Raw genomic sequence first — 27,849 nt, forward strand, 5'->3', positions numbered from 1 at the left:
TTTACAAGCACCTAAGAAAAGCATTGCACTCATTAGCAGGCATTCTCCCTGCTTCTGTAAGTCATTATATATCACTGCCTATTCATTTGCTCTCTCAAAGGGCCTGACATGGAAATTGAGTGTGTCTCATAATGTGTTTTTCCCTCAATAGGATGGGACAATTATGCAAATGCATTCATTATTCAGGGAAGCATCTCCTTATCTGTAAATATTAGCACTTCCAGGTGATGAGCTGAGGCCTGTACGTCAGGTGGTCGCTCTGCTTATGATCCATGAGCTCGCAGAAACACACTCACCTACTGTACTGTCAATTAGAAGTGGGAATCGCACTAATGAGCATTCTCATCAGCCTCTTATAGATAATACCACAGCAGTTTGCCTCTGCAGACGTGATGGAAAGCGACGGCAGAAAGCTGCCACGTGGCTTTCGGCGCAGACATTCCTGCTGAATAATCTGAAGTTCGATCACAGAAATCCCTCGCCATGTCTGTCTGCCTTACCAAGCATGGAACACTGCCTCCAAAAGAGATGACGGCAAAACTTGTTATGCAGTCCAGTTGTTTGTATGTGTGTGTGTGTGTGTATGTGTGTGACGGGGGGGCTTGTATGGACAGGTCTGTCATTCAGAGAGCACACACAGTCTCCATTGTGGGGCCGTCTGTGGTCCCCATCGGGTCAGGGTGGGGTGGCAAAGGGGGCCTCCCGAATAAAAACACGTGCTGCAAACAGGAAGCGGGCCTGTAAGGATAAAATGAGAACTGCGTGGCTGAGTGTTTATGAGTGGATTATGCTCATATTTCTCAATTCATCTTGATAAAGCAAGGAAGTTTGGGTTTCTGTTCAGATGTAGGCCCTCACATGTCCATGCAGTACAAGTATGAGCCTTCCAAGAGATGTAATCAAGTTATGACTTCCAAAATCATGTTCCCCTAAAGTATGTTCTAGACACTAGTATCTAGCGTCTGCCAGCATGATGAGATAATTTAGGTCCTTTCCACCTAAGTGACACGTTTCTAGAAAACAAGTGGACCTGCATAAGGAGCAAATGGTTTTATCTCCAACTTGCATTTTGTCTGGTTTAAAAGTTCAGGAGTTTACAAAGAGTGCATTTTAAAACCAAATATAAAGTAAGTCAAAATAATGAACTCATTATATTTGCTTACAGTACCAGTGCACTTGCATGAGTGTTTATACAGTGTGCTAAAAGTGCATGAAAGGATGCTGAATGTGTGTGCGTGCACTCCATGAACCCAGGTGCTCTGCTTTCAAGTATTCCTTTCCTGTTTGCCCAGCAGCTGTTTCATCCCAGCGAGTGACCACTTCACAGCTCTGCTGTTTTCTTTCTGGGTGGATTTGTCAGCTGTGATCAAATCAGACTTTTGTTGAGATTAAATTTTCTTTCCAGACATAACCGATTACTCCACCCACTTCTACCAAATTTGATATGCTTGAATTTAGTCATTAATTCCGGGACACTGTTGTGTATTTTTGTTTCTGGGATAGTAAAGTGATTTCTCAGTTCCCATGAGAGGCAGTATTTACAAAGGATTAAGTCACAGCAGCTAACAGCTTAAAAGGGTTGTCTTTGGGCAGACGAGTCATTTTAGGGGAAACCTTGTGCAATAAAGTTCCAGTATCCCACCGGTTTTACGCATGTAAAACCCCAGAACACAGGGTGGCTGAGTAACCAGGTTGGACGGGTCTTCAAATAAAAAATAACTCACATATCAGAGGAGGTAGAGGGTAGAAAAATGGTACATTTAACACAGCATCTACAGCTTTTCTGTTTGCAGACAAAACATACAATTTAAACCACTTTCTCATCAAGAAATATTCTGCAGCATCATGCATTAACAGCAAGAAGGAGGCAGGAAGCGGAGGACAGCTTAGTATGTGATGAAGTTTTATTGATTCACAGTAATGATGAATGAATGGGTTGTGATTTGTTCTTTAACTGAAATTTGCATCTGACTCAGCCAGTGTCTACCCACAGTCATCCAAACTTTCCTCAAGGGAAAATGTAACAAAGCTTATCACTTTCATACCTTAAATTTTTTACCTGCAAAAGAAACATGTGGGTACAGATTACTGTAGAAAAAAAAAAGCTCCAGTTCATATGGTGTCATCATGTATGCATCACAGCTAAAAGCAAACTAAATCACATCACATGAAATGTTATTTTTACTCTTTAGATGAGGTCAAAGTCCCTGAGAGCACCGTTTTCTATGAATATGATTGTAGATAAGCGTCACGTAGATCACACTCTCAGCTTTAAAGGCAAAATTAAAACACAACTGGCCAAAGAAAACAATATCCCAGTGCTACGGTAATAGCACAGGTATTAATACAGTAATATGATGAGTATGAACCAACTTAAGCTATGGAATGGCATAGAATTTTAAATAACACACAGAACAGACCAATATGTCAAAATCAACTGTACACAAGCACAAAATAACAGAAAAGCATATCAGCAAACATTTAATTTAGACAATTCTAGCAGGTCTATCTGTGAATACTAACTTCAACAACTTTTAGTAATAAAGCTGACTGTGCTTAGCCAGTTCATGAAAGGGTATTCTCAAAAGCTACTCAAATCCTCTTTGTAGAGCTGAAATCACGAAAGCCCTGTTGAGGATCGAGACAATCTGCGGAAGAAATGAAGTCTACAGATGTCTTAGTGAGTGACGTGTCCCTTCCACAACATGTCCTGGAAAAATGTCCATTAGAAAATCATCTTAACAGGTTTAACCACTAAGACAATAAGCCAAACACATCAAACACATTAATGGGTAAAGCAACATTATTAACATGTGTTCCATGTCGTAAAGAAAATGGACTTGTATCATTGTTTGGTGCGCTGAAACTTACTTATTCAGCAAAGTGTAGAAAGATATAGTGTATTTTAGCAGGCCTAGCTTTAGTAAAAATAAGGCTACTGTTTACTGTGTCGAAGCATGAATACAGGAGTTTATTTTTTCTCCCAGACAAACATGTTGTTCTCGTTGGGGAGCAGAAAATGCCAGCTTGTGGTCTCTGTATGACTGCCAACAAAAAGGCCGCTTTGGTAGTAAAAACTGTATGTCTGCATAAGTCTTTCTCCAAACTTAGTCCCTTTCTTACTTTCTTATTCTTACTTCCAGTCACCGTCCCACTTGCTGAATCTCTCATAAAGTCTGAATCAGTCTTCCAGTTCGTGTGAAGTTCCAGATTCTCGCTCTTTCCTTGATTACATAAGCAACAATTCCATAGTGCTGCTTTGTAAAGCCCATACTATAGCCTCAATCTTAACTGTAACCTTAAGTCTAACCAAACAGACGTAATTAAAAGGCTTTTATATGCTCTCAAAACCCAGCCTGCCTGCCTACCACAATACTGTGGTTTTGTCACACCAGTTTTCACTCCCATCAGAGAGACTGGGAAAGAAAAAAAAAAGTACAGTTACAGTTGCTTTAATAACTAAAATAAAATAAATCAACTATTATTCATCTGCATCGTGAGATCGTTCTAAAACTTTGTCCTGTAACTGCTGTATGAAGTAATTTTTTTCTCCCTGGTTAATGATGTCAGAAAAAAACAAAAAATATACATTTTTAATGAAATGCGAGCTAACAAACTCTTTACTGAGCATGCTGCATAAGTGTGAATGTCATGAATAAATAAAGTAATAAGTAAAGCATAAATAGCACACTGAATATGAAAACTAAACATAAACCTTATATTTCACTTTCTGAAATGTAAAACACAATAAAGCAGTTTTAGATAAACAACCTAAATAGTTGATTTGGTGGCTAATTAAAAAAAAAAGAATGGGGACAAAACTAGAATACTGATGTTTAAAAGATAAAGTGCTTTGTTCCATAAAAAATTGACCTCTTCTTATCTATTCTAGATAAGACGCTCCACTACACTTGTATAAAACGACGATTTGTTAAAACCAAAGCAATAATAAGGAGACTAATGAACTGTAAAAGGAAACCACCCAAACTGTACTTTACAGCACCGTTCACCTGAAACATAGTGAGGTTAATACAACGACATACAGTATTGCTAAAGAGCACCAATATTGAAGTAATGTAAAAAGCACAAAAAGGCCAAATTATCATGAACATCAGTCAAGAATTTAGGAAAACCATAATGCCAAAACAGCTATTTGTGCTACTTTTTGCAACATTAAATCAGACTTCTGGGACCAAAAAATACACAAAAACACTGCCTATTTTTTCAGATTCCCAACTCTTCCAGTTTTGGAATGGGATTTTCCGACAGTACTGGTTTTACTGTTGTCTCCTTGTCAGATTAGTTGTTGTGACATTAAGGTCTTCCATGTGTATATGTTTAGAATAACTAATTTAAGTTACTAGTAGTCCACATTCACAAAAATCAGTATAGTTTGAATCTATGTCAAAAATGTTCATACTTAACTAGATTAAAAAAAAACAAACATGTTGAACCACCTGGTGCCTGTTTTACTCTTGTTGTCAGTGGCTGGTTGAGTTGAGGACAGAGTCTCTCCATTGGTTGCTGCTGTGATATGATGTGTTTATGAAGATTTATCCACATCACACAAGGAGGTGAGCAGGCGTCTTTTGCGTGTTCTCTGCTAATTTGGGTCTTAAGGTCCCAAGGGCCTCAGCCCACCCTGAGTAGTCTCTGGGCCCCGCTGGAAGGCCTTTGTCCTGGACCCTGGTGCAGGCTACACAAAGTTGTTGGTGATTTGCCTCTGGTGCTCAAACAGGTCTTCGGTCTCTGCGCTGTATGCATCACCTTTGAGGCAAAAAACAAAACAAAACAAGAACATTACTATCAGATGAAAGGAGACAATGAAGCAAGAAAGAGGAAAGGGGCTTTATGTTCTCACCTGCGTGACATCCGTACATGTAAGCTCTGTGGCCATCGTATTTGCACCGACATCTCATGACATTGTTCATGAAGTCTGACTCGGCCATGTCCATTGAGGGGTTAACTTCCACCTGTAAAACAACACACACAATCAAGGATTCATTCACTCTGAAGTTAGTTTCATCTAATAGCAACTATATCTCCAGATTCACGGACAAACAAGGACAAAAGTTCTTCTCTGTACACGCTGGGAAAGCCATTTAAATAAAGAGCAGTTGGATGTAAAATTGGTAGAGGGCCTGTTATTAAACAGCACTCATGGCTGGTATTGTTTTTATAGTCAATCTGTTTCTCATCTATAAAAGCTGGATGACTTTTCCACACAGTATTCCTATTTGTAAAGACAAACACACTATACAGTAGTTTCTCATGGACCTAATGCTGGAATGATGTTAGCTTAGTCGTCCACAGCTGAGTGTATGGACAAAATAACATGCGGCAGTAAAACACGTGCTTTAGCAATGTGTTACGCGAAGCACGAAACTTACTGGTAGATCTTTAAGGGAAGCCCATAGTAAAAAAATTTTATTACTTGTACAAAAACATGTAACAAAGACTCTTCTGCCCACAGAAAACAGCATAACTGGCTGCATAAGAGTTTCTGTAATTTTACAGTTGAGGTTCATGGAATGTAGTTATACCACAGCGTTGCCCCAAGGTCCTGCTCTGGTCCTCACACCAACATAGGATTGCAAAATAAGGGCTGAATTAACCTGAAATTGAGGTATGCTGCAACAGAGCAGTTACGCATAAGAATGTTTATATGTCTGAAATCTGTCTGATGCTGCCATACACTGAACTAATAGTCTGTCATTTGCAGAGCAGCTCTGCAACTGCTGATACAACCATTCTCTTAATCTGGTCTGGTGATAATACTGAGAAGTCATTTACTCTAATAGCTGCTCTGTAAACTGCTACACCCACTTTAAGTACAGGTTACAAACAGCTTCAGGGAGAACGAAGGCAAACTACACCAAAAAAAGGAAGAAAACTTTTTAAAAACAGTGAACGTACAAAAAACTGTCTCTTAATTTTTCTGTGCAAATTACAGTGTTGGATCAGAGTGTATGAGGCCTTTGGAGAGGGTTGGTTTAGTAGCAGAATGTGTTCCTCAGTGAGAAAGTGGCTATAAAAATAAAACAGGGCAGGATGAATTCCTTGGTGGCAAATTAGCCGTTCCTAATGGAAGGGGAGACTAGGTGCTGTTTGACTAAAGGGAGGCAATAGTTAATTTGGGTAATTGGTGTGTTTCATTAGCATTGGGTGGTTCAAGGGCAGGCCTACTGAATCTTTCTGTAAAGCTCAGGATCAGAACCGTCGGGCATCATCTGCACTTTACTAGATAAATGAAAGAATACAGTGGGGACAAGGAGAGCTGCAGTAAAAGTTGTTTGTATTTTTCCAATTCTGCAGCCTTGGTGAATAACTGGCTTACTGCTTGGCTTACTCTGTGTTTTCTCCTTTTTCTTTCTTTTTCTGCTCAGTTAAAGTTGGATATGTTCCTTCAGTATGGGCCTAAAAAGACCTGACCTTTTCACATTCAGCAGTTCTATTTTCTTTCACTCATTTATGTTAACTCCATTTCTGTCCTCATCTATCATCATTCCTTCTTTTCGCCTCCACATTGTCCTATAGCAATGCACCACTTTATAATTATACTAGACTCTACATGCTTAAAATATACGTAGAAATGAATGTCCCTAGACAGGACATGCACTTATACACATGAGAGACATGTCAATTATGAGTAAATTAAATAAATCTGTCCTCAATATAGAAGAGAGACGTGTTAATTACAAAGATTGAGTGTGACCTCTCAGACAAACTAACAGCAATAATTATCTAACAGTGAGTTACATTGGAACCAGTCTCCCACAGCTAGGAGGTAATTGGCAGCATGCTAAGATCTGAAGACTACTGCATACCACGGTGGGATCAGAAGTCTGAATGGAAATGAAGGATAAAGAGAGATGGAGTCCTTGATGTGTTTTAGTCTGGAAGCCACAATGACTCGACTCGACAAAGAAATGACAGAGGAATGGCTGAGGGGATGACTGTGATGAGGGAGGTCAGTCGGTTTTACGTAAATAGAATCAGAAACCTCAACCAGCCATAAAGAAGTCCACCTTGCCAGCCTCTGGACCTCCTTCTATTACCTAAATGTCTGGTCTCTGAGGAAAAGTTTAACATTTTGGGAAAACGGGTGACTTTGTGCTGAAAGTTCATACATGTATGCAAAATATTAAGCTGCTGCCAGTGGTCAGTTAGCTTATGTTGGCAGATAGACTAGAAACAGGGCAAACTCGTCTGGCTGTATCTGAAAATCCACCTACCGACAACACTTAAGCTCACTAATTAACACATTATATTTCATTTGTTTAATCCATCCAAACTCAAATGTAAAAATATCACATTTCTATGTGAAAGATTACTTCTTGGCAGGTAGTTACTTAATCTACCTAAGAGGGAATTTGTACTCTTGAAAGAAAAGCAAAACAACGATATTTTCCAATATGTCAAATGGTTCTGCAAATTATCACCATTTCATTTTTGCAACGTAAAAATGTTTCTGAAGTGCAAAATGGGAGAAGTGAGAATTCCAAAATGACTTTGGACCTGGAAGATGTAGTCTCCTGGTCGCACATCCGTCACATCGACCCACTGGCAGTCGATATCGTGGCGATACGTATCCCAGCAGCCCACAGAAATGCCTTGATCACCCATGTTGTAGCAGGAGAACCGCTTCTGGAGCCCTGATGCACATTTTTCACACACAGCAACATTATCAATAACAGCATCAAAGCTCATTTAATGCTTGGCACTCCCTGTTATTTTTAAGAGCCTTTAACTTCCTGGATTGCGTTAGACTACAAACTGTATGAACACTTTTTTCCTGAATTGTCGGTTTAAATAAGTAATAGTTTCGTTTAGTACATAACGACAAAATGAACCTAATCCAACTATGTATGAACACTGTCTTTTTCATATGAGTTATTTCATCCATGATATAACAAGTAAATGGACAGTGAACAAACAACAGCAGCGATCTAATACATTAACCACAAAGTAAGAATCTGAATGAAGCTGAAACATTGATATTAATTTCCAGTCACTAATGGGGAAAGAGTATTTTACTGGGACTCATGAATAGTGTTGAACATTACCATCAGGGCAGTATGTGTCCTCCAGACAGAAACTGGCCTTGTGTCCCTCTGCAACCCTCGTGCCATTCAGAGTCAGCAGGTCGTAATGTGTGAACACCTCGATGCTGTGGTAGTGCCTGGGACGACAGGAGGGAAACTCCAGGTGAGAGTGTGTATGTGTGTGTCTGCTTGTCTGTGAGTGTGTGCATTTACACTAAGTGAACACTGGCTCCCTATGGCTCATATCCTAATGACCTCACTGCCTGAACATGAGCGTGGGTGTCACCGTAACACCTCTCACAGAAGCTTGTTTTAGTGTCAGCTTGGTTGAACTGTTTACTCGTTCTAAGTGAATAGAGGGCTTTGAAACTTACGTCCACAGCTCTGATATGTTGTCATAAACTGAGGTGGACTGGACTGTGGTAGGCTGCCCTGTCCTTTGTGTTACGTCTGACCTGTGCTTACATGACCTGCTCAACCGTCATTTCACAGACATGTGCAGCAGGGCCGCTAATGAACCAGGAGAGATGACAACATTGTTTCAGACCACCCATCCATTACTGGGACACATCAACACTGTAGGCCTCAAATGGCAGTTTTGAAAGTGCTCTCGTCATTGGAAAATATACTAGAATACTCATACTGAGTGATAAAAAACATGCAAAAGTATACCTGAGAACTATATTTCATCTATTTACAACTAACTGCTGCTGAGACCCATAGACTCACAAAGACCTCTTATGTTCATTGAAGCATATTACCTCAAGTGCCCCCATCAAACCATATGTCAACTGGCACAATCATCACACTTAAGCATGTTTTCTTTTCCTGTTAGCAATTGTATGCAATTAAATCAAATATAACTCAAATTACTAAGTGTGGAGGGAGCTATGTCATTAATACACCTACAAGCAACTTTGTATTTGGAGCAGGTGCTTGCCAGAATATTTTTGACAGCCTCTGAACACCACACTTGAATTCAGGACACTCAAAACCCCAGTTTCCCCAAAAAAAACACTTAAAGTGACCACAGGGTCGACCACAACATCCCACATATAGTAAGTATTTAAAGTTCTTTCCATTGCAAACACCGGCACACATAAGCAATGCAAGACCTCCTCTTTACTCTTCTCAGAGCTGCTCTACCTGTGACACTGGTGCCACGTCCAGCTCTCTCTTGTTGCTTTGGGTCTGAAATCGGAGCGACCCAGGTTCATGATGCGGGAGGAGAAACGCAGCAGGCGTCTATGGCCATAAGGCCAGTTCATCCTGGCAGCTGATGATGACAGACAGTTCTCTTCGTTGGCACAGGTCAGCAGATGAAGGGGCCGATCTTCCAGGTAGGCAGTCTCCTGGACCAGCTGGGCATCCAGAACGAGGTCAGGTGCAGCTGAAAGAGATGTGAGAGGTTACGTTAGGATTCAAAGAGGATTAGAAGAAAAGATGTGGAGCTAAGTGAAGGTGGTTGACTTACTGTCAGAACAGCTGACCCCAGCTGCCTTAGTTCCACCTCCACGTGGACAATGGACATGGTTGTTGCGACGACACTGCTGAATTGAAAGCTCTGTGCCCACGCAGTGAGTTCCACTGAGAATCACATCCCCTGCATTTGGGTCACCAGACCAGTACCAGGTCTCCTGTCAAAGCAAGGGTGTGGGGTGAGGATGTCGTGAGCTTGTCAGGTATTCTATCAATGAGCAATATCATAGCTCAATGTCCACCACAATGAATACAGGGGCTGTGACTATGGGTGTTTTTTTTTCATTCTCTCATCAATAATTCAGACACTGCTGATAGGATTTTGACAAATCTTGGAGAAATGATGCCTCTGACCACTGTGGTATGACATTTTCAAAATTAAACTAATTGGATTAGATGTAGGAGCATTGTATTGTTGTCAGACTTTGGGAAAAGTTGGTGCTACTACAATTAGAGATCAAAATGTTGTTGTGGTTGTTACCTGATGAGCACTAGCAGCGAAACCCAGGCCAAGTTGTCTGCATACCACCATGGCCTCGTTGATTCCCCAGTTCTCACTACAGACCGAGCCCCACCGCTTACGACCTCCAACCTCCATCAGCACCTCCACACGGCCTTCTGATGAGACTCTACCGCCAGCAAGCCGCACCTGGAAATCCATTAGATTACAGAGATTAAAGAGGTCATGCACAAAGCTAAGAAGGGTCTGATTTTTGACTGTGTAGTTTCTATACCGTGTTTTCTTTGCCAGTTTTAGGAACATTACAGCGCACTGAGGCATCCTGGCTGTGTTTGAATGTCCACGGTTGGACTTCCTGGAAGTAGCAGTCTAGGATGGAGCGCTCTGAGCCCATACACTGCACACTATTCATATGGATAGGTCCCGTACCTGAATAGGGAGGAGAAGATGTGGCAGATTTAAAGATTCTGCTGACAAAAAATAAAGCAAGAAATATGGAAACCAGAAGGGCATGGACATAGCAGAAGGGCAATGTTTCTTAAGACTGTCTGGGGCCACCCACTGTAGACACAATGGCATTAGGAGATTTATCACGCAAAGGAGTGTGCACACACACAAGTAAAGCTCTCTACTGCTCTCACATGAATGAGCTTTCTCTACTTTTAGCATCAAACCAACAATGAAAACTCCCTATCTGTCATGACAAAATGCTCCTGCAAGCCAAGCTGCAGCACCACCAACATCTACTCTGGGCATCTGTCACACCTCATTACCACTATTCTGTTGCTTTAAGCACAATAACAACAACATTGTGTGGAGTCCACCACCCTGTGTGAACAAACAAGGCCAAATCTGTGCCAACAAAATAAAAGACTTTGACTAGTATTCGTTGCCGTTAAACACAGATAATCTCTAAATGACATAGAAGATGGTGGAAAAAAGATTAAGATTTTGTGAAAGCAAACAGCTGGTTGCAAAATGATGGGAGGACATGAAACACAGAACAAATTATGGTTCAATGTTTACTTAAAACAAAAGGCACAAACTGCAAAGTTGCAAATGAGGTAGCGTTGAAATAAACACAACCAAAGCCACAAAAACTGTGGGAAAGAGAAAAACCAAGAAAAAGGGCGTAAAGGAAGATAGTCACAACCAGATTGCAGCCTAACCCAATCCGTCTCTGTGTTGGTTTTGGTAGATTGTAGGCCTGCTTCCATACTGGTCACCATACGTGGGTTCATATGTATGAAAAAGACACATCTAAACCACTTCCGCCTCGATCTGCACAGTAAAGGCCACAGACTAGATCCAAACTCTTGCTGTTTAAGTTATCAAGACAAACATGAGGGCCACTCGAAGGATCCTCAAAATGAACAGTGACATGCTCTATTTAAACCTAAGTTTGGGAAATCCACAAAAACCCAAAATAAATTCCAAGAAACCGGCCACACACACAAACTTTACATGCGCACAAATACACACGGGCATTCAGGGTGTTTTACTCCCTTATGTATGCACACGATGGATATGTAGTTCACAAGCAAAATTACACAGTAAAATAACAATGTTGGGCCAGAAAGGAAATAGAAACATTGTCCCTGTAATTTAGCTCACTGATGGTGATGATAAATGTAGTGATGATGGAAGTTAGAGAGTTGGCAGATGGAGACTGAACTAAACCAAATATCTTCTTCACTTTCATTCTCTCCAACATTGATTTCCCGAATGATCAAACCAGGAACTTTACCATAAAATGTCTAAGATTAACAGCAAATACAACTATGAGAGCAATAATGAGGCATAATATAAATGTGGTGTCTTAAATTTAGTTTTACAAGAAACAGGTCGAGCTTGATTACCGTGTAATTAGAATTGGCAGATGCTACAGATAATTTGGACAGATTAGAAACTGACTTCAGTGGATGGAAACGGGGTAAAATCAGTCACATTCTTGTTGAGAATAGCGCAAATAGTTGGTTAGTGGTTACAAGGGAAACCCTGTCCCTCTCTTCTCTGAAATTACACTCCATTTTAAGCCCACTAACACTGTGTAGTGTTTTTCTTTCCATCGAACGTCTCCATCTTTGCATCTAACAAAAACCTTCTGTCATCAGATCAGTTTTTTAGGAAAGTGCAGAAATTATTTAAGTTTGTGCACAAACCTGCCTGCTTATGGGCATTTATATGGTCAAAGCTAACCAGGATCAAATGTGCAAGCAAGTGTTTAAACGGAGCTCATGAATTGCAGAACTTCAGACTGGCAGACTATCTCGCACCCGTCGTACTCCACCAGCCAGTCAGCCACAAGCTTTATCACAGTTGCTCATCATAAATAATGCAGCGCTCTCCTGTGGGGTCCTGTTGCTACAGACCACTGATGACAGAAAGATTTGATAGAATTCACGCACAGGTTTTGTCTAATGTGTTGACAGAACAGTATGTGTACCTTTACGTCACCGTTGATGCACGTGTGCACAAATAAAGCATTTGAACAGCATACCTTTTCAACTACTCACTCTTTCATGATGTATTTCTCTGTGAGAGTTCGTTCTATCAAAGAGTCCAAGTAGGCCCCTTCCAATATCATATAGGCATATGTTTATATGGCCTTCGTGCACATGGAAAATTCTATGTAATGGTAATATGTACAGCAGGTTGTATGTTATAGAGAGAAAGCTGTAACAGGACTTTGAAGGCCAGGCAACCTGCAGTGCCAGATTTAATGTAAGTTTATTACAGAGAATAAAAAAAGGACATTATTGTTCTGATTGTGTAGGTGTAAACATGTGTGTTTGTGTCTGGGAGAAAAGTGATATAGATTACTTCTAAATCTGAGTGTGTTTGTTGGCCCTATTTCAACTGAACCAGCAAATGACAAAGGAAAAGAGATGCAACTGGCCACAAGGACAGTGTGGGTGTTTCCAAGTGCACCTACTATTTTACTTCAAAGATGTGCAGCAGTGCAAAGTGTAAACAAGCTGAATATAGATGGGAGGGTGTGGTGATTAATAAATACATTTTCAGCCTGTCACATCACTGATCTTATCACTCTGGCACAGCTGAACCAATCACACTTACACATGGTGTCAAGCAACTAGTCTGATGCTTATAGAAGTGTATGGGGTTAATTCTGTAACAGTCTGGTGCCTTTTGGACATAGTTTTCTCGAGGTAAACACAGCCGACGGACAAGCATAATTGCACTTTGCTGTAGTGCAGTACTTCTCAAATTAGATGCTTCAGATTTCTCAACATGTCTGTCCTGCTGTCTTCACATAGCTACAAGTATTTAATGAACGATGCTTTCCACACAGTTTAAAGCCACTATGGACAGATACTGTAAGGAATTAGGGTCCGAGCACTGATGGTGCCGAAGACCCTATTGAAACCCTAGGGTTTATTTATTATTCTTTGTCGGCCTCGAAATTGGCCTTTTTGACCCCCTAAACATATATGAAAACGCATGAAAATCGCCACACACATCAGGGCCAGCAAAAAACTTGATATATTAGGGGAATGGCACACATGGGTGCCAAAATGGCTCAACAGCACCCCCTAGAAAACGAAGAAAATTCAGCCACCGGACAGGATTTCACTTAGAGCCACGAAATTCGGGACGCATATCTAACTCATAAAGGCGCACAAAAAAGCCTCTTGGACCATTACCCATAATCCAACAAGAAGTCGGCCATTTTGAATTATGACTCATATTTTGGACAGTTTTGTGTCATTTTTGGACACTTTTCAAAATCTATAAACTCAAACAGCGTAACCCCGAGAGGGCTGAAATTTGGCCAGGATGTACTTCAGTCATGGGTGATCAAAAGTTATCAAAATGCTCCGCAACAGTCTGACGATGTGGCCATGGCAACCAGTGGAATGCGGCCATTTTCAATATGATTCATGTTTTGGACAAAGTTGTCATTTTTTGACATTTTCAAAAGCTATAAACTCAAACACACTAACACCGAGAGAGCTGAAATTTGGCCAGGATGTACTCCAGTCATGGGTGATCAAAAGTTATCAAAACGCTCCGCAAAAGTCTTAGAGTGTGGCCATGGCGACCCACGGAATGCGGCCATTTTGAATGCCTCGCCACGAAACAGGAAATGCTGTCTAACTAACCTGAACATGCGCCAAACTGCTTGAAACTTTACATGTGTGATCAGAGTCCCGCCCCAATCACATCCATAGGTCGATATACACTCAGAGTCATAGCGCTACCTGCCGGCCATTTTGAATGTCTCACCACGAAACAGGAAGTGCTGTCTAACTAGCCTGTACATGCTCCAATCTGTCTCAAATTTTATAAGTGTCATCAGAGTCCGTTCACAGTCACATGCATAGGCCGATATACACTGACAGTCATAGTGCCACCTGGCGGCCATTTTGAATGTCTTGCCACGAAACAGGAAGTGCTGTCTAACTAGCATGTACATGCTCCAATCTGCTTCAAATTTTACAAGTGTCATCAGAGTCCGGCCCTAATCACATCCATGTGACACCTGGTGGCCATTTTTGAATTATTGCCATGAAACAGGAAGTGAAGTTTAGCTAGCCTGTACGTAGTCCAATCTGTGCTTATTGCACAAAGGCAATAAGCAGCTCCAATGCAACATGATAACCAGAGAGCAGGAAGAATCTTTGTTACCTCAACTTGTGACCTGTACGTATTGCAACTTGTGGCCTGTACGTATTGCAATCTGGCTGAAACTTTACACTCTCAGTTTTAGCAGCACCTGGGGGACATGCATGGGTCAGCCGGGCCACACAGATGCGAGGACCCGACCAATGCTGCTTGCAGCTTTAATTTAAATTTCTACCCTTATTTCTGTATTTTTCTACATTTGCTCAAAGTGTTTAGTTTGCAGATGTTGACAAATCACATAGTTGCAGCAGACATGCCAAAAAAGACATGCTTTTCTCTGTATAATTTTATGCTCAAGCACCAGCACTATCTCTTTGTGTTGGCTCAAAATAAATCTCCCACCTGTTTGTGCCTCTTGTCCCACATGTGCGCTGAGCAGCAAAATACCATACAGATGGGAAAGAGAACTTATGGCCACGATAATGCCCTATTATCAGAGAGCTTCCTGCACTGGTTACTGCACAGAAACGATTAATCAAACACAACAGTTTCACCCTGGAGCTCAGGATCTGGGACAATTCTTTTCCTTTTTTAAAAATTTGCGCTTCAGTAGGTTAATGAAATCAAACTCCATGGCAACATCTAAACTAAAACTATTTAGTTTAATTCAGAAAACAAACACAGTTTGGGTGAAAATAGACCTTTTCCCAAATGTCAAACATTTGTTATTTTAAAGTCCTTAAGCAATCAACCCGTATCTGTGTGAGACTGATTTTATTGCATGTATACAGAAACATGAAAAACATAGCTGAATGCTATGACATGCACATATGCAGTTTTAAGGTTAGATCACGGAATCCACAATTTTCTATCTGGAAAACCTGTTCTTGGATTAACCTGAACCCTGACCAAATGACTAAAACCAAAGATGGGTGCAACAATCCCCTTGGGAGTACCAGCAAAACCAGATTTCATTTCTGTTAGACTCATCAAAAAGAAAGGTAGCATGAATGTCATCACTGACAGAACTCCCGATTTGAGAGATTAAAAGGTAAGAAGGACTAGTACAACACATATAAAAATATGCTTTGCTCGATCAACTAAAGAGGTACTGCAGCAGAATATTACCCCACATTTCATCTCCATCAGCATGATTAAAGACTACACCCAAGCCTCAGACATGGAGAAACTGTTCTCACATCTCGTAAGGGTGGGGACACCACTGGCACAGCTGGATGCTGACTGATTTGTGTGTGTCACCAAAGCTGGACATTTGAAATTGAAGGAAAAAGACCACAGGACTCAGCAAGTGAATGAAAAGCTTGCTTGAATTTAGCAAGATTATGTCTTTGGCTTTAGTTTCCAAATGCCAATGTAAACCACCACGGCTTATAGTATTTCATTTTGTGTGTGAGTGTGCGCAACCATGAGTACAGTGTTTGGGCAGCTGGTAGCCCTGGCCCAGGACTCACATAATCACAGCTGGAGATACTGCAATCAACACATTTGCAGCTTCACAAGGTAACATACACAGACAGACAGACAAACACACATGCCCACACATTATCTGATCAGTGAGGGCAGACGGGTGCGGCGTCTAAGATAAGCAAACGATAAGCAAAAGGCTGGAATAGTCTCCCTGTCTTCTCTGGAATACCATGACGCACGATAAACACATTCAGACATCCAAATTGCAGACTCAAAACAACCAGATTAAATGTGTTTCAGAAACTCCAGCTAAAGTTATATGAAAAGCTGTGCTTTGCTGAGCGCTCTCTCTCTCTCTCTCTCTCTCTCTCTCTCTCTCTCGCTCTCGCTCGCTCGCTCTCTCTCTCACCTTGACCCATAAAGGCTCCATGGAGAGCATCCTTGGCAGTACCAAAGCCCAGTTCTCTGCACACCACACTGGCTGCAGTCTTGTCCCACATGTGATCTACGACGGTCCCCCATTTTCCGTCTCGGAGCACCTCCACTCGACCCTCCCCAAGTCTGGGGCCTGCCTTCAGGCGCACAGGCTGCACAGGGCAACAAAGTAAACATAAATTAGCTTACACAGACACACACACGCTGTACAATGTTGTTAGTGTAGACATAACTTTAGCAATCTTACCACAACTGGATAGGGGGCCTGGGGTCTTCCTGAGGAGATGCGAGCAAACTGAGGTCCGGGAACACACTTGACCACTGCATGTCTCCCATTCTTACAGGGGGCGGGACTCCGAGGGATTGACAGCTGAGCATGGCATTCTGAGAGGGTGTTCTCAGTACCCAGACAGTGAACTTTTTCTACCCAGAATCCCTTCTTCTTTGCCATGACACTCAGTCTACAAAAAAGAAAAAGTACATGACAATGTAGATTTTAACTGCTAGTAATCCTAAAGTGTTTAACATTTAAAAACTAATAAAGCTGATCTGCTTCAGTAGGACTGTGTGGGTTGGGTTTGATCCGATTTGAATAAGCAAAAGGCTTTAAAATGATGTTCAACTCTTTACTGTATGTTGCACATATACGGAATGTCTTTTAAATACCTTGTTGAAGGATCTACAACCTTTGTATCCCATATTTTCCTGTAAAAGAACAAAAATGGATGTTAGTTCTATCAGGTTTGTATATTTTTAAAGGCTGCAAACATACACTTATGAAACCCTGGGTGACCGATTTCTGCAAAGAGGCAGTGATGAAGTTATTTTGTTGCATCTGCTGCTTTATATGTAATCTGATCACATGGGAAGGATTTCTTTCACAACAACCAGTAGCACAGACTTCCTTAGAAAACTAGAGAACTAAACTTACTGAAGTACTTAAAAATGAATCATACTGCTCCAAATTTAGTGACTGTATATAAAAGCAGAATGAGCTCTGCATTGGCTTTGTGGTGAGTGTAAAGTTAGTACATTCATGGCATGACTAGTAAAGTTTAAGGAAGAATGTAGGGTTCTTGTTCTCTTTCAGCAGCTTCATTCATGTACCATCTCTCTTGGTTGTTTTATTGGTTCAGTAGCATGCATTTCCATCTGACATGTGGGCTGCTAGCTATTTACTGTGTTTGCTATGTTTATGTTTAGAGAAAAGAGCAGTGTAGATTCCTGAGATTATACATAAAACTAAAAACAGAAACAATCGTTGGATTTGTAACTTTCAGACAATCGTTAAACAACTTATTCATGAAGTGCCATTACATCAGGAAACCAAAACTAAGCTTAGAATTGTGATATTTCATCAATATCACCTTTCTCTATACATCTCAATTAAAAATCAACCACACACGTAGTGCGTGTTGTTAATACCAAATTCTGGAAAATGCAAAAACTTCTGCACTCCTCAATGCAACTGTGAAGCCATTACTGAGTCAGCTGAGACCAAGAGTCATATAATAAAAATTAAGGGACTTTTGGCCAAACTTTGCTGAATTGCAGGCTGTGTTTACACAGAGCAGATAAAACTACAGAAACAAATTAAACATTTGAGTACTAAAATATCTATAGTTTATAATGTAAACTTTATTCCAGTCTTGGAAACAATAGTTGTGGGCACAAAATAATTTACACGTTGATTTCACATTTTTTTAACTATGTAAAAATTGATAATCGACAAAAATCAACTTTCTTCTTTTTATGATTTATGGTGTTGTTACTGTGTTATACTGCATAGAACACATCTCTGAGTTCTCTCTACTTCTAGCCAGGACTTTATTTTGGCCATGAGTAAAATGTGAAAGGGGAAAAAAAAAAAGCCAATAAACTGCTTGTGGTTCACTGGGTTAAATAAACTAATATAGTTCCTTTGAATAAAAGATCTTCGCATTGCTTGTTGCAGTATAAAAGTGCTTTGTATGTAACTACAGGATGCACAGATGTACAAGATTAAAAAAACAACAACACAAGATATTTTGAACTACGCTGTTACCCTCCAAAGCCACACGCAGTCCAAAAAAAATCATGACATTCAACATCAGTGATGTACAACATTTCTGGGAAAACAGGGTTTGACCAAGCACGATATGCAAACAAAAACTCTGGCACTACACTGCCCTCAATGTCCAAGAAATGCCAGAAACAAAGAGAGATTTATGCACCAGCTAGGCTGGCAGATTTGGGAGAGCGGTGGAGAGGAAAGCCTTCTGTTCTCTTGGCAGACACATAACAGACATGCCACACAGACCATGTCAGGACATCCTAAAACCACTGCAAAGAGCATCACCAACATCCACATCAGTTACACCAAAACAGACATGCAAGCTACAACCAGACTGACATTTAGGAGCAGCAATTATCAGCCAACACATAACAGATTAACATATAGATAAATACGGATAGTTCTATTAATGCTGTCTGGCTGGCAAAACAATTACAGCTCATGAATCAGGACAAGTGGATTATGTAATTAGGAGACTAACCCTGTTAAAATCCTTCATCGAGAATGAAAGGCCTATTTGTTGGGCTGTATACACTTTCATAAAACTTTATACAGCAAAACACATACAATATGTTTTCATGTTGAATTCTAATGAGCATCAGCATGGCATCGCAGGTATATGAAACCTAAATGGTCTTCAGTCTTTTTTTTTGGCCCATGACTCATTGAAGAAATGTTGACTTAACATAATCCAAAGCTGATTTCAGCTGCATTCCCTTTAGAAGAAATAAACATGTCGAAGGATATTTGTATGAATGTAAAGGCAGGTCAATATTTGTATTTCTGGCATGAAACTCCAGGCATTCCCGTAAAGTTAATGCACAAACCTTAAAAACAAACCGAGGATGTTGGAATCAAGAGAATTATTGTCAGGGACATGATGTTATGTTGATGGTTGCGTGAAATCATGGGCTGCTGACTGCACACTTTCCAGAATCACATAATAACTTGTTTCCTGATGCTGTAGTGGGGCAATAAGATCTCGCTGCTCTTAAGCTAAAAATATAAACAGTCCCTCGTCGAAAAGTATTTCACTGTTTAGAAAAATAAATGTACTTAAAAATAGTTTCTGAAAAGGAGTACACTTCCATTTCAGCAATCATTTTGCAAATAGAGCTGTGCATTTTCCAGCTGTTATTTCTGAATTACACTCGTCAAACAGGTCATTTCTCCAGCTCATTTGAAGCACAAATGCAGCTCTGAGGAGCTAAATGCAGGGCTCAAATTATGAACACCTGTAAATAAAATTTCAGTTGCTTAAATAGTCTTGCCTGATACCTTTGAAAATTGTATCAGACACGTGACAAACACTGGAAAGGCATCTTTTTAGACCACGTGCATAGCTCTAAATAAAGCCGTGCATGTTGTCACGAGACCTGCTGTAAACTGACTGTTTCACTGTATAGAATTTAATTTCTTTACAGTCTTTACACTGTCTTGAATTACACTTGTAAAATATCTTAAATGTGTCTACCATGTGGCTTCGCTGTGCAATGGGACAGACGGTGTGGTGCATGCACAGTTTCCCATGAGGCAAACATGTCTGTGACTTGTTTGTGACCTCACCACAGACAAATCAGCTAACCATTTTCCCCTCTTCAGAAACCAACAGGACTACTACACAAGCTATAAATGATACCTTCAGGTCTTTCATTTGACTGAATTACAGCACTGTTTTTGATGTTGAACTTCATTTAAGAGCAGTAAAATGCATCAATGTCAGTGTTAAATACATAAAAACTAATCATTAACAATTATACTTAGTTAAAAATAATTAATTTTGCATAAATCCATGTTACCGTAACAGGTAGCATGAGCTGTATGAGGCCCAGTATTAGTTTGTTTTTCACCTTCATGGCTTTCATCATTCTTGTTTAACCAAACAGTGTATCCAGCACTTGTCGTGGAGCCCAAGAAAACGCTGATGATAGGTAGTCCAACCTGCTTATTAAAAAACAAGCATTACACCACTGTTTGGGTTCCATCATCCTCACTGACCTTACTTGTAGGTCTTAACCTAAGTGTAAAGGTTAGAAATTATTATTTAAACATAAAAAAGCTTCCAAAATAAATTGGTTAAAAAATATACAGAAATCAAATCAACTACTAAACATGTGGTGCAGGAATAGCATCTGCTTGCTGCAAAAAACAACGAAACCTTTGGGTCCTTGGGAACATTTTATCATGGTACAAATGCAAAAAAAGTCCATGAAGTTGCACTTTGTAAACAAAAAAAAAAAAAAAAAAGTGTGTGTGTGTGTGTGTGTGTGTGTGTGTGTGTGTGTGTGTGTGTGTGTGTGTGTGTGTCGGGGGGGGGCGGCACAAAGCCAAGTTTAAACTTTGCAAAAAATAGACTAACATCTGAGTTATATTCCTCAGTAGTACCTACTTTCATTTTTGGGAGCCAAGTACAGGCTCCCAGTCTGTTGTTATGTTTTCAGTGAAAAATAGCGAGGTTAAAATGATTTGATATTCTGCAATACTAGTCTTTTATGCTTATTTAAAATTCATTTAGGCTAATAAAGCCAGCAGGTACTATGCACTTGAAGCACTGTGACTAATACAGTTAATCTAGAGATAACATGCAGATGTGTTTCTTACCCAAAAACTGATTGATTTGTTGAAGACAAGGTATGATTTCAGTCAACCAAGATCTCTGGTTGAATATCGTACCAATTAAGATGCTTGAAAATATTTTTTTTGCAGTACAATTTAAAAAGTTATCTAAACAGTTTGACACCTGGCTAAGGAAAAATGAAAAAGAAAGCCAAGCTGAAACATTATTGGGTATTTCCATGAAAACCAGAGCAAACTGATAAAAAATCTCTATGCTCAGTTTTGGAAGCCAGCTTCCACAGTCCATTCCAAACCAAAAACTATCCACTGCCATTCATACACAAATTAAAAGACAGGGAAATAAATTAGAGAGAAGGTCAATGAGGAAGATCACATAGACATCAGACAGGAAAACCAAATTGGGTCACCCAAAATGTCACCCAAAAGCCTGAAAATGATACCCTCATCATAAGAAAATTTCAGCGGAAACATAATTAAACATAAAATGCCGGTTAAGTCCCCAAATCACTATGGTGACAGAGGAAGACAGACAGCTGCTGACACAGCGGGCCGGCTGCAAACTGCAGCTGTAATTGGCCATATTTCACACGAGCAAGCGAAAATCTGGCTCGTCTGACTGCTGCTCTCGTTCTTTTTCTCCATCTCCTCTTTCTCCTGTTACTCTCTTCCTCCTCCTTTGCCAACTCCGGCTAACTCTCTCTCTCACACACAGCTATAATTGGGGGTGTTTTTTTCACTCTCAGCATAAACCCTGGAAAGCTTTGGTCCTGACCAACTTGTAATTACAGCATCTTCAGAGTTTCATCCAAGAGACACATGAAGCTGAGAGACATGGCAGGGTCCAGGATTTCTAAGAATGGACTGAGAGTCTTGGGTAAGGAGGAGAAATAGGGGTTAAACTCACAGGCTAAATTTGGTCAAACCCTGCACTTTAAACTAAGTTTTTTTGTTTTTTTGCAACTGGTAAAGTGGAAGATGTTACATGAATGCTCAACATATTGTCTCAGAGCCAGTTGTTTATCCATGACTCTGCTCAGATTTTGCAATGATAAACACAAAGAGACAATTTCAGTCGAGCCAAAAGTGCAATCCTTACATTTTCCCTAAGTGCAGGCTCAAAGAGGATCAGCTGCCTTCTGGTTGTTATGTTCAGTTGTAAATTCACATCACATTTGTAACAACACATCTTGATTTAGAATTTATAACAATCCACCCTGATTTTGGAAAACAAATGCTGTACAAAAAAACCTGAGTATATCATGTAGGCAGCTAAGACTCTGAGCCAGTTTAAAGCAGTTTAAAGTCAAAAACACATGTTAAGAAGGAACAAAAATGCATCTGTGTAGATAGAAAACAGGTACAGATTTGGAAACAAACACATCATCATGGTTCAGACCAGTATAGCGCCTGAGGCTTCAGCAAAACACCAGGTCAAACCCGGAACAGGCAGACCAAGATGTATCAAGTCACAGCCGCTTCCATGCCAGAACCTTATAATTTACACATACAATATAAAAAAAACAAAAAAACAGCATACTGGCATACATGTGCCCAATGCTTCATTGTGCATTTGGACAAACAGTATTATCCACTTTGTTGTGGTTTTGGTCTGAGACCAAAAAAGCAGGAAAAGTACTATTATTTCAGTTCTTTTTCCTGACTTTAGAGTAAGATTTTAAAACAACATCTTAAAACAGCCAGTGAACAGATTTCTGAAGGCTTCAATCCAAGCCCTTCAAGCCACAGCAGCCCTGTCCTCCGTCACATCCGCCTTCTTGGTGAGCAGCCAAATCTCTTGTTATGCTCTTGTTATGCGGCCACACAAATCTAATCATCTAATTCCTCCCACAACTAGCACTTTCACTTCTCATCTCCTATTTTTCTGCATCTGTGCCACTGAATCTATACTGTGATAGAAAGTCAAGCAAATGAGTGAAAAGCGTCACACCTGCAATGCGGGTAAGCTGTGCTCTAATAAATGATCCTGTACAGGCCGTGTACAGCGTCACACCGGGCTGTTCAATGCCAGCTTAGTCTGAGGGCCTTTTATTACTGAAGATATGATGCCTGATTATTCCCTCCTAGAACAATAGAATCCAGTCGTAGGTTCACTGCGCTCCCAATAACAAGCAGGTCCAACCGAGATAGCTTAATTCAAGGGCAATGCAGAAATACTTTGAGCGAGTGACTGCGCTCCAAAAGGGACAGTTTGTGAAGTCAATAAAAAGTTAGAAAAGTCTATAAAACAAATAAGGTTACCCCTCAACAGTTACAGCCTCTCAGCAGCAAGAGGACTCTAGCACCTACAGTACAGAGCAGATGTTGCGGTCTGACGCCGGCTGAGTCAGATGAACCCAGGCCAAGAGAGAGGAAGAATAGCTAAACTGTGAATCACCTATAGCCGGTAGCTCTCCAGGAGCATGATCCAACTGGGTCCCCCTTCCACTGACGGTCAGACACTGTTCATTCTTAAAATAGCATTGGAGTAATTCTGTGCTAATGTGTGGTCCTCCTGTGGTTTAAGTGCAGAACCTTCCTTAAACCACTGTCAATGCTTTTCTTTCAGCAGGCAGAGAGGAAGTGTAGGTCGGTGCCAATGGAGCAAAAGGAGACACCTAAATACAATACATTAAGCACATGTCTGGAGCAGTGTGAGCTTGAAATTATGCACATGCTTGTCCTGGTGTTGAATCTCATCACTTTCTGAGGTGATCAGTTCAGCATTGGGGAAAATGTATGTGATTACTTTACTGTCTAGAATTAGACAAGAAATTTGATACCCTCGTTGTGTATGTTGTTTGTAGTTGGAACCGGCAGCTCTTTAGCTTAACGTAGCATAATTTGGTTTTCCTGTTTCCAGTCTTTATGCTAAGCTAAGTTAACTGCTGTTCAATCCACCTATAATTGTAACGACTAGGCACCAGTCTGGTATCATTCTAATGCAACTAAGCATATAGTAGTAATTCTTTAAGTTCAGACTGAAATAGTTCTGTTTAGGTTAATATCAAATTGTGCCAAAAATACCAAAACTAGGGACAGATATTATTTGGCTATTATTAAAGAACTTCTTTCCAGGGCTTACTCATATTTTTTCAAATTCTTGAAAATTTTGAGGAAAATTCTTTAATGTTTACTAAAATGACATTGAACATTGATAAATCTAAGAATTTTGGCCTATTTTGTTAAATGCACATTGAACATATTTCAATGTTGCCTGAAGTAATGTACTAAAAAGTGTTATTATGGGGTGGCTTGGCTCAGTGGGTAGAGTGGCCGTCTTGTAACTGGAAGGTTGCCGGTTCGATCCTCGGCCCGTTGTGCTCATGTTGAGGTGTCCCTGAGCAAGACACCGAACCCCTAATTGCTCCTGGTGGGTTGTGGTTAGCACCTTGCATGGCAGGTTCCGCCATCAGTGTGTGAATGTGACGTATCATGTAAAGCGCTTTGGGTACCTTGCCGGTATAGTAAAGCGCTATATAAATACAGACCATTTACTATTTTGACACAGGTACCAAACCTTAACAAATGTATCAATAAACTTCAAATGATACCCAGCCATAGTACATATGCATACACACTTCGGCAGCATGCCACACATGCTGTTGTTAGGGTGCGATGTAAAGGTGAAGAAATGCACAGTTGACTCAACACTGCAGAGGCCACCCTGCCAATAAGACAAGTCACTCTAAATTCAAATCCCCGCTCTCCAATAGCTACCTCTGTCTCACACATGGTATCGATGGAACAGTTAAAGCACAATCAGCAGTGATATTACACCTCAGCATGGGAATCTAAAAGTTAAAGTGGGGCTGTTTGTCTGAGAGCTGCAGGCTGAAGATAGCATCACAGGGAGAGAAAATGAGAGAGAGGCAATGAGGTATGCAGAGGTGATTTGCCTGGAGAGAGGTGTAGAGAAAGGACAGTAGAGAGGGGACAGGGATCCCTTTATCATCATCCTGAGCCTGAGGAAGGGAGGGGGGAGTAAAAAGGGATACAGGGGAGAAGTGGCTGGGGGAAGAAGATAAGCCCAGTGCAAGCCCTTTACTCAGAGTGGCTCTAAATGGGATGCCACTGCTGTTTTTTATTCTTCGGTATGCGTTTTTATTCACACAACAATGGGATGAATGACATAGCATGTTGCCCTTCTGAACCACAGTCAGCTTCCCAGTGTTTTGTAATCTAACAACTTGACTTCATAATGGTGGATCGTATTGCTTGCAGTGCACCTAGCAAGAAAGAGTCATACTCACTTGTACGTTTTGGCATTGTGAGGCATAGCCTCTGGAAATCCGAGCATCCCGCACACAACCCGGCTGCTGTTGAGACTCCAGCCCAGGTCACAAACTTGTCTCCATCTCCCAGCATGCTTCACTTCCACCACACCCTCTGTGATGAGGCTCTTTTTCTTGGTAGCCATGAGGATGGGACGAAGACGGACCTCCTCAATTCGCACCTTACTGTGACCCTTGAAGAAGATGACCATCACACTTACTGTTACATAATGTGCTAAGCATAGCACAGACATTTACCAGATGTTAACTGCTGTACCTGGAAGTGGTTATGGTGTCGTTGGAACCTGGGGATCTCATATGGATGTCCGTTTCCATAATATCCGTATCCTGGACGCCTGCGGGTGGCCACTTGGCCCTGATACTGAGGTGCCGGGCTGCCATTAGGCCTGGCGGCAGTGGTGTAGCCTCTGCTGGCTGATTGGTCGAGCCTACGCTCAGAGGTGCAAACAACCCCCAAGTCTTCAGAGTGCTTACAGTCATTCACGCCCCAACCGTTATGTTTGCAGTCCTTCAAGGACTTCTCTGAGCCGTCACAGCGCACATTATCCATCCATATTGGGCCTTATGGAAGAATAAATAATCATTACATCATTCGTTGTGATTTTAATTGATTGTTCAATAGACAGACTGAGCAATGCTTCCACACAACAGCTCAGATCAGTTCCTAAACACCTAACACTTGACTTTTACTGGCACACTGATTTAGGGTTGCACCTTAGCGGCGTGTTTAGCAGTAGATACACAGCATTTTACAAGGCAGGGTGCTGTAGATCCTGCCCCTGAATCCACTCAACCTTCTCTTTAATTTGGATTTAAAAGCAGCAGTAAAGAATCTCCATAAACCACGGCAAGTGTTGCACAACTCTGGCAAGCGAATGCTGTTATTATTCTAAAACAAATGCCCTTTTTCGGCCCATATATTTGCTCTGCTGGCCTGCCAGGCAACCTTAACGAGATGTAAATTCCAATCCCACAACAAGTTATCTTTGTCACTTTATGATGTTGGTTATTTTGGATGTCTTAATTGGTGGTCTTCTCATGAAGCTATGCACCAAACAAACTGGAAGCTTTGGAGGAGACAGGTTGGGATAAACTGGTCCAAGATGGCTGTCTGCCACTCCAGGAGATCTTACATGTAAAACATGCTAATATTACACAACTGATTCTTTTCATGACTGGCACAAAAAAGCACAAGTCTAATTAATGTAATTAATAACAGCTCCATTCCAGTCAGTATGTCAGTTAGCCCACATAAACTCTAGCATTGCAGAGGAATAGGGATAGACTGACTGATTATCATGGCCAATATTTGGCATTTTCCCAATTATTGGTAGTGGTATTTTTATTGACAGTTAATTGATAAATGCACTACTTCAGGTTTGATGCAACCTGTCTGTAGTCACTCTGTTGTCGCAGAAATGTTTCAAGCAAGAAACACAAGCCATTGGCACAAACCAGAAAATTAGCTACTTTCACCATGGCTTAGGCTATGAAAACAGCTAGTGGCTAAGTTAGAAGGCAGCCACAAATTACTCTGAAATGGAGTGTGGAAAACAATAATTAATTATGCATTAACATTTGGACTTTAGTTGGCAATAAAAGTGATAGAACAGTAAAAGATTTTAAAAACGAGAGGTCCTTTCAATTTACATATTCAGTTATAGCCACCCTTAGTAATGAAGATGTCTAGTTATGAAAGACAGATTCTGTTCTGTAACATGCTGTAAAGTATTATATATAATGCATAGCGGTACTAAATATCAGTGTTTCTTGAAAGCCAACAATTGGCATAGGTATTGGCCCCTTAAAAACTCATATTGGTAGATCCCTACTATGGATGCCTACAACTTAACTAACGGTTTACATTAATTATGTTAGTTGTCAAAATGCCAAGCCCTGTCAGAACCTCTACTATCACTCACATAAACGACAAAATGGTGACATAATACCTTTCTTCTACCCTCCAAAGGGAGCTTAATGGTAAAACTGGTACAAAGAAGTGCTCTCACCCGCTCCTTCTCCATACTTGGCGCTGTGAGCCCAGGTGACGCCGCCCTGGAAGCCCAGTTCGCGGCACACCACGTTGGCCAGCTTGATGTCCACCTCGTCGTCGCACACCGTCCCCCAGGTGTTGTTGTGCAGCACCTCCAAGCGCCCTTCGTGCGCCTCTCGCGCGTAGTTGCCCGCCAGACGCACCTTGGCCGTGGGCGCGCGGGCCGCTCTGCGCTGAGATGACGTAGTTCTACGAGGCTCGGCGCGTGCGGGGCAGGAGAGGGACAGCAGGACGAGGGTGAGGACAAGGAGGGTGAGGAAGCTCAAGCAGAAGGTCCGGGTCATCATGATTGGGAGGAGGAAGAGGAGGTCTGCAGGTAAAGGTGGAAACACAACTCAGTTTTTTTTGTTGGTGTTTTTTTGTTAAATTTCTAAGACTCATTGTTGCCAATTTTGTTAAGTTATAAGACTAATTTGAAATTATCCATTGAAGCCCTGTAG

General features: G+C 41.0%; 1 protein-coding gene across 1 annotated transcript; it reads right to left on the reverse strand.

Annotated features, from left to right (window-relative positions):
- Positions 1 to 1,892: 1,892 nt before the first annotated feature.
- On the reverse strand, positions 1,893 to 27,838 carry loxl4 (lysyl oxidase-like 4). Its single transcript, XM_022197003.2, has 14 exons — positions 27,366 to 27,838; positions 25,613 to 25,917; positions 25,315 to 25,529; positions 17,101 to 17,139; positions 16,682 to 16,895; positions 16,409 to 16,586; positions 10,259 to 10,413; positions 10,006 to 10,173; positions 9,520 to 9,682; positions 9,192 to 9,435; positions 8,067 to 8,182; positions 7,519 to 7,655; positions 4,862 to 4,973; positions 1,893 to 4,767 (listed from the first exon to the last, which is right to left on the reverse strand). Exons 1-14 carry the CDS (start codon positions 27,694 to 27,696, stop codon positions 4,697 to 4,699), a joined length of 2,448 nt encoding a protein of 815 aa, XP_022052695.1. The 5' UTR covers positions 27,697 to 27,838; the 3' UTR covers positions 1,893 to 4,696.
- Between the last annotated feature and the right edge of the window lie 11 nt (positions 27,839 to 27,849).

Source organism: Acanthochromis polyacanthus, chromosome 15, assembly GCF_021347895.1.
Source record: "Acanthochromis polyacanthus isolate Apoly-LR-REF ecotype Palm Island chromosome 15, KAUST_Apoly_ChrSc, whole genome shotgun sequence".
Classification (NCBI taxonomy): Eukaryota; Metazoa; Chordata; class Actinopteri; family Pomacentridae; genus Acanthochromis; species Acanthochromis polyacanthus.

Coding starts and splice junctions, on each gene's coding strand:
- loxl4 (XM_022197003.2), bottom strand. CDS start 27,696: ATGATGACCCGGACCTTCTGCTTGAGCTTCCTCACCCTCCTTGTCCTC. Junction 8,183..9,191: donor ACGTGGCACCAGTGTCACAG/GTAGAGCAGCTC, acceptor CTGTCGTCCCAG/GCACTACCACAGCATCGAGG. Junction 4,768..4,861: donor CATGTACGGATGTCACGCAG/GTGAGAACATAA, acceptor TTTGCCTCAAAG/GTGATGCATACAGCGCAGAG.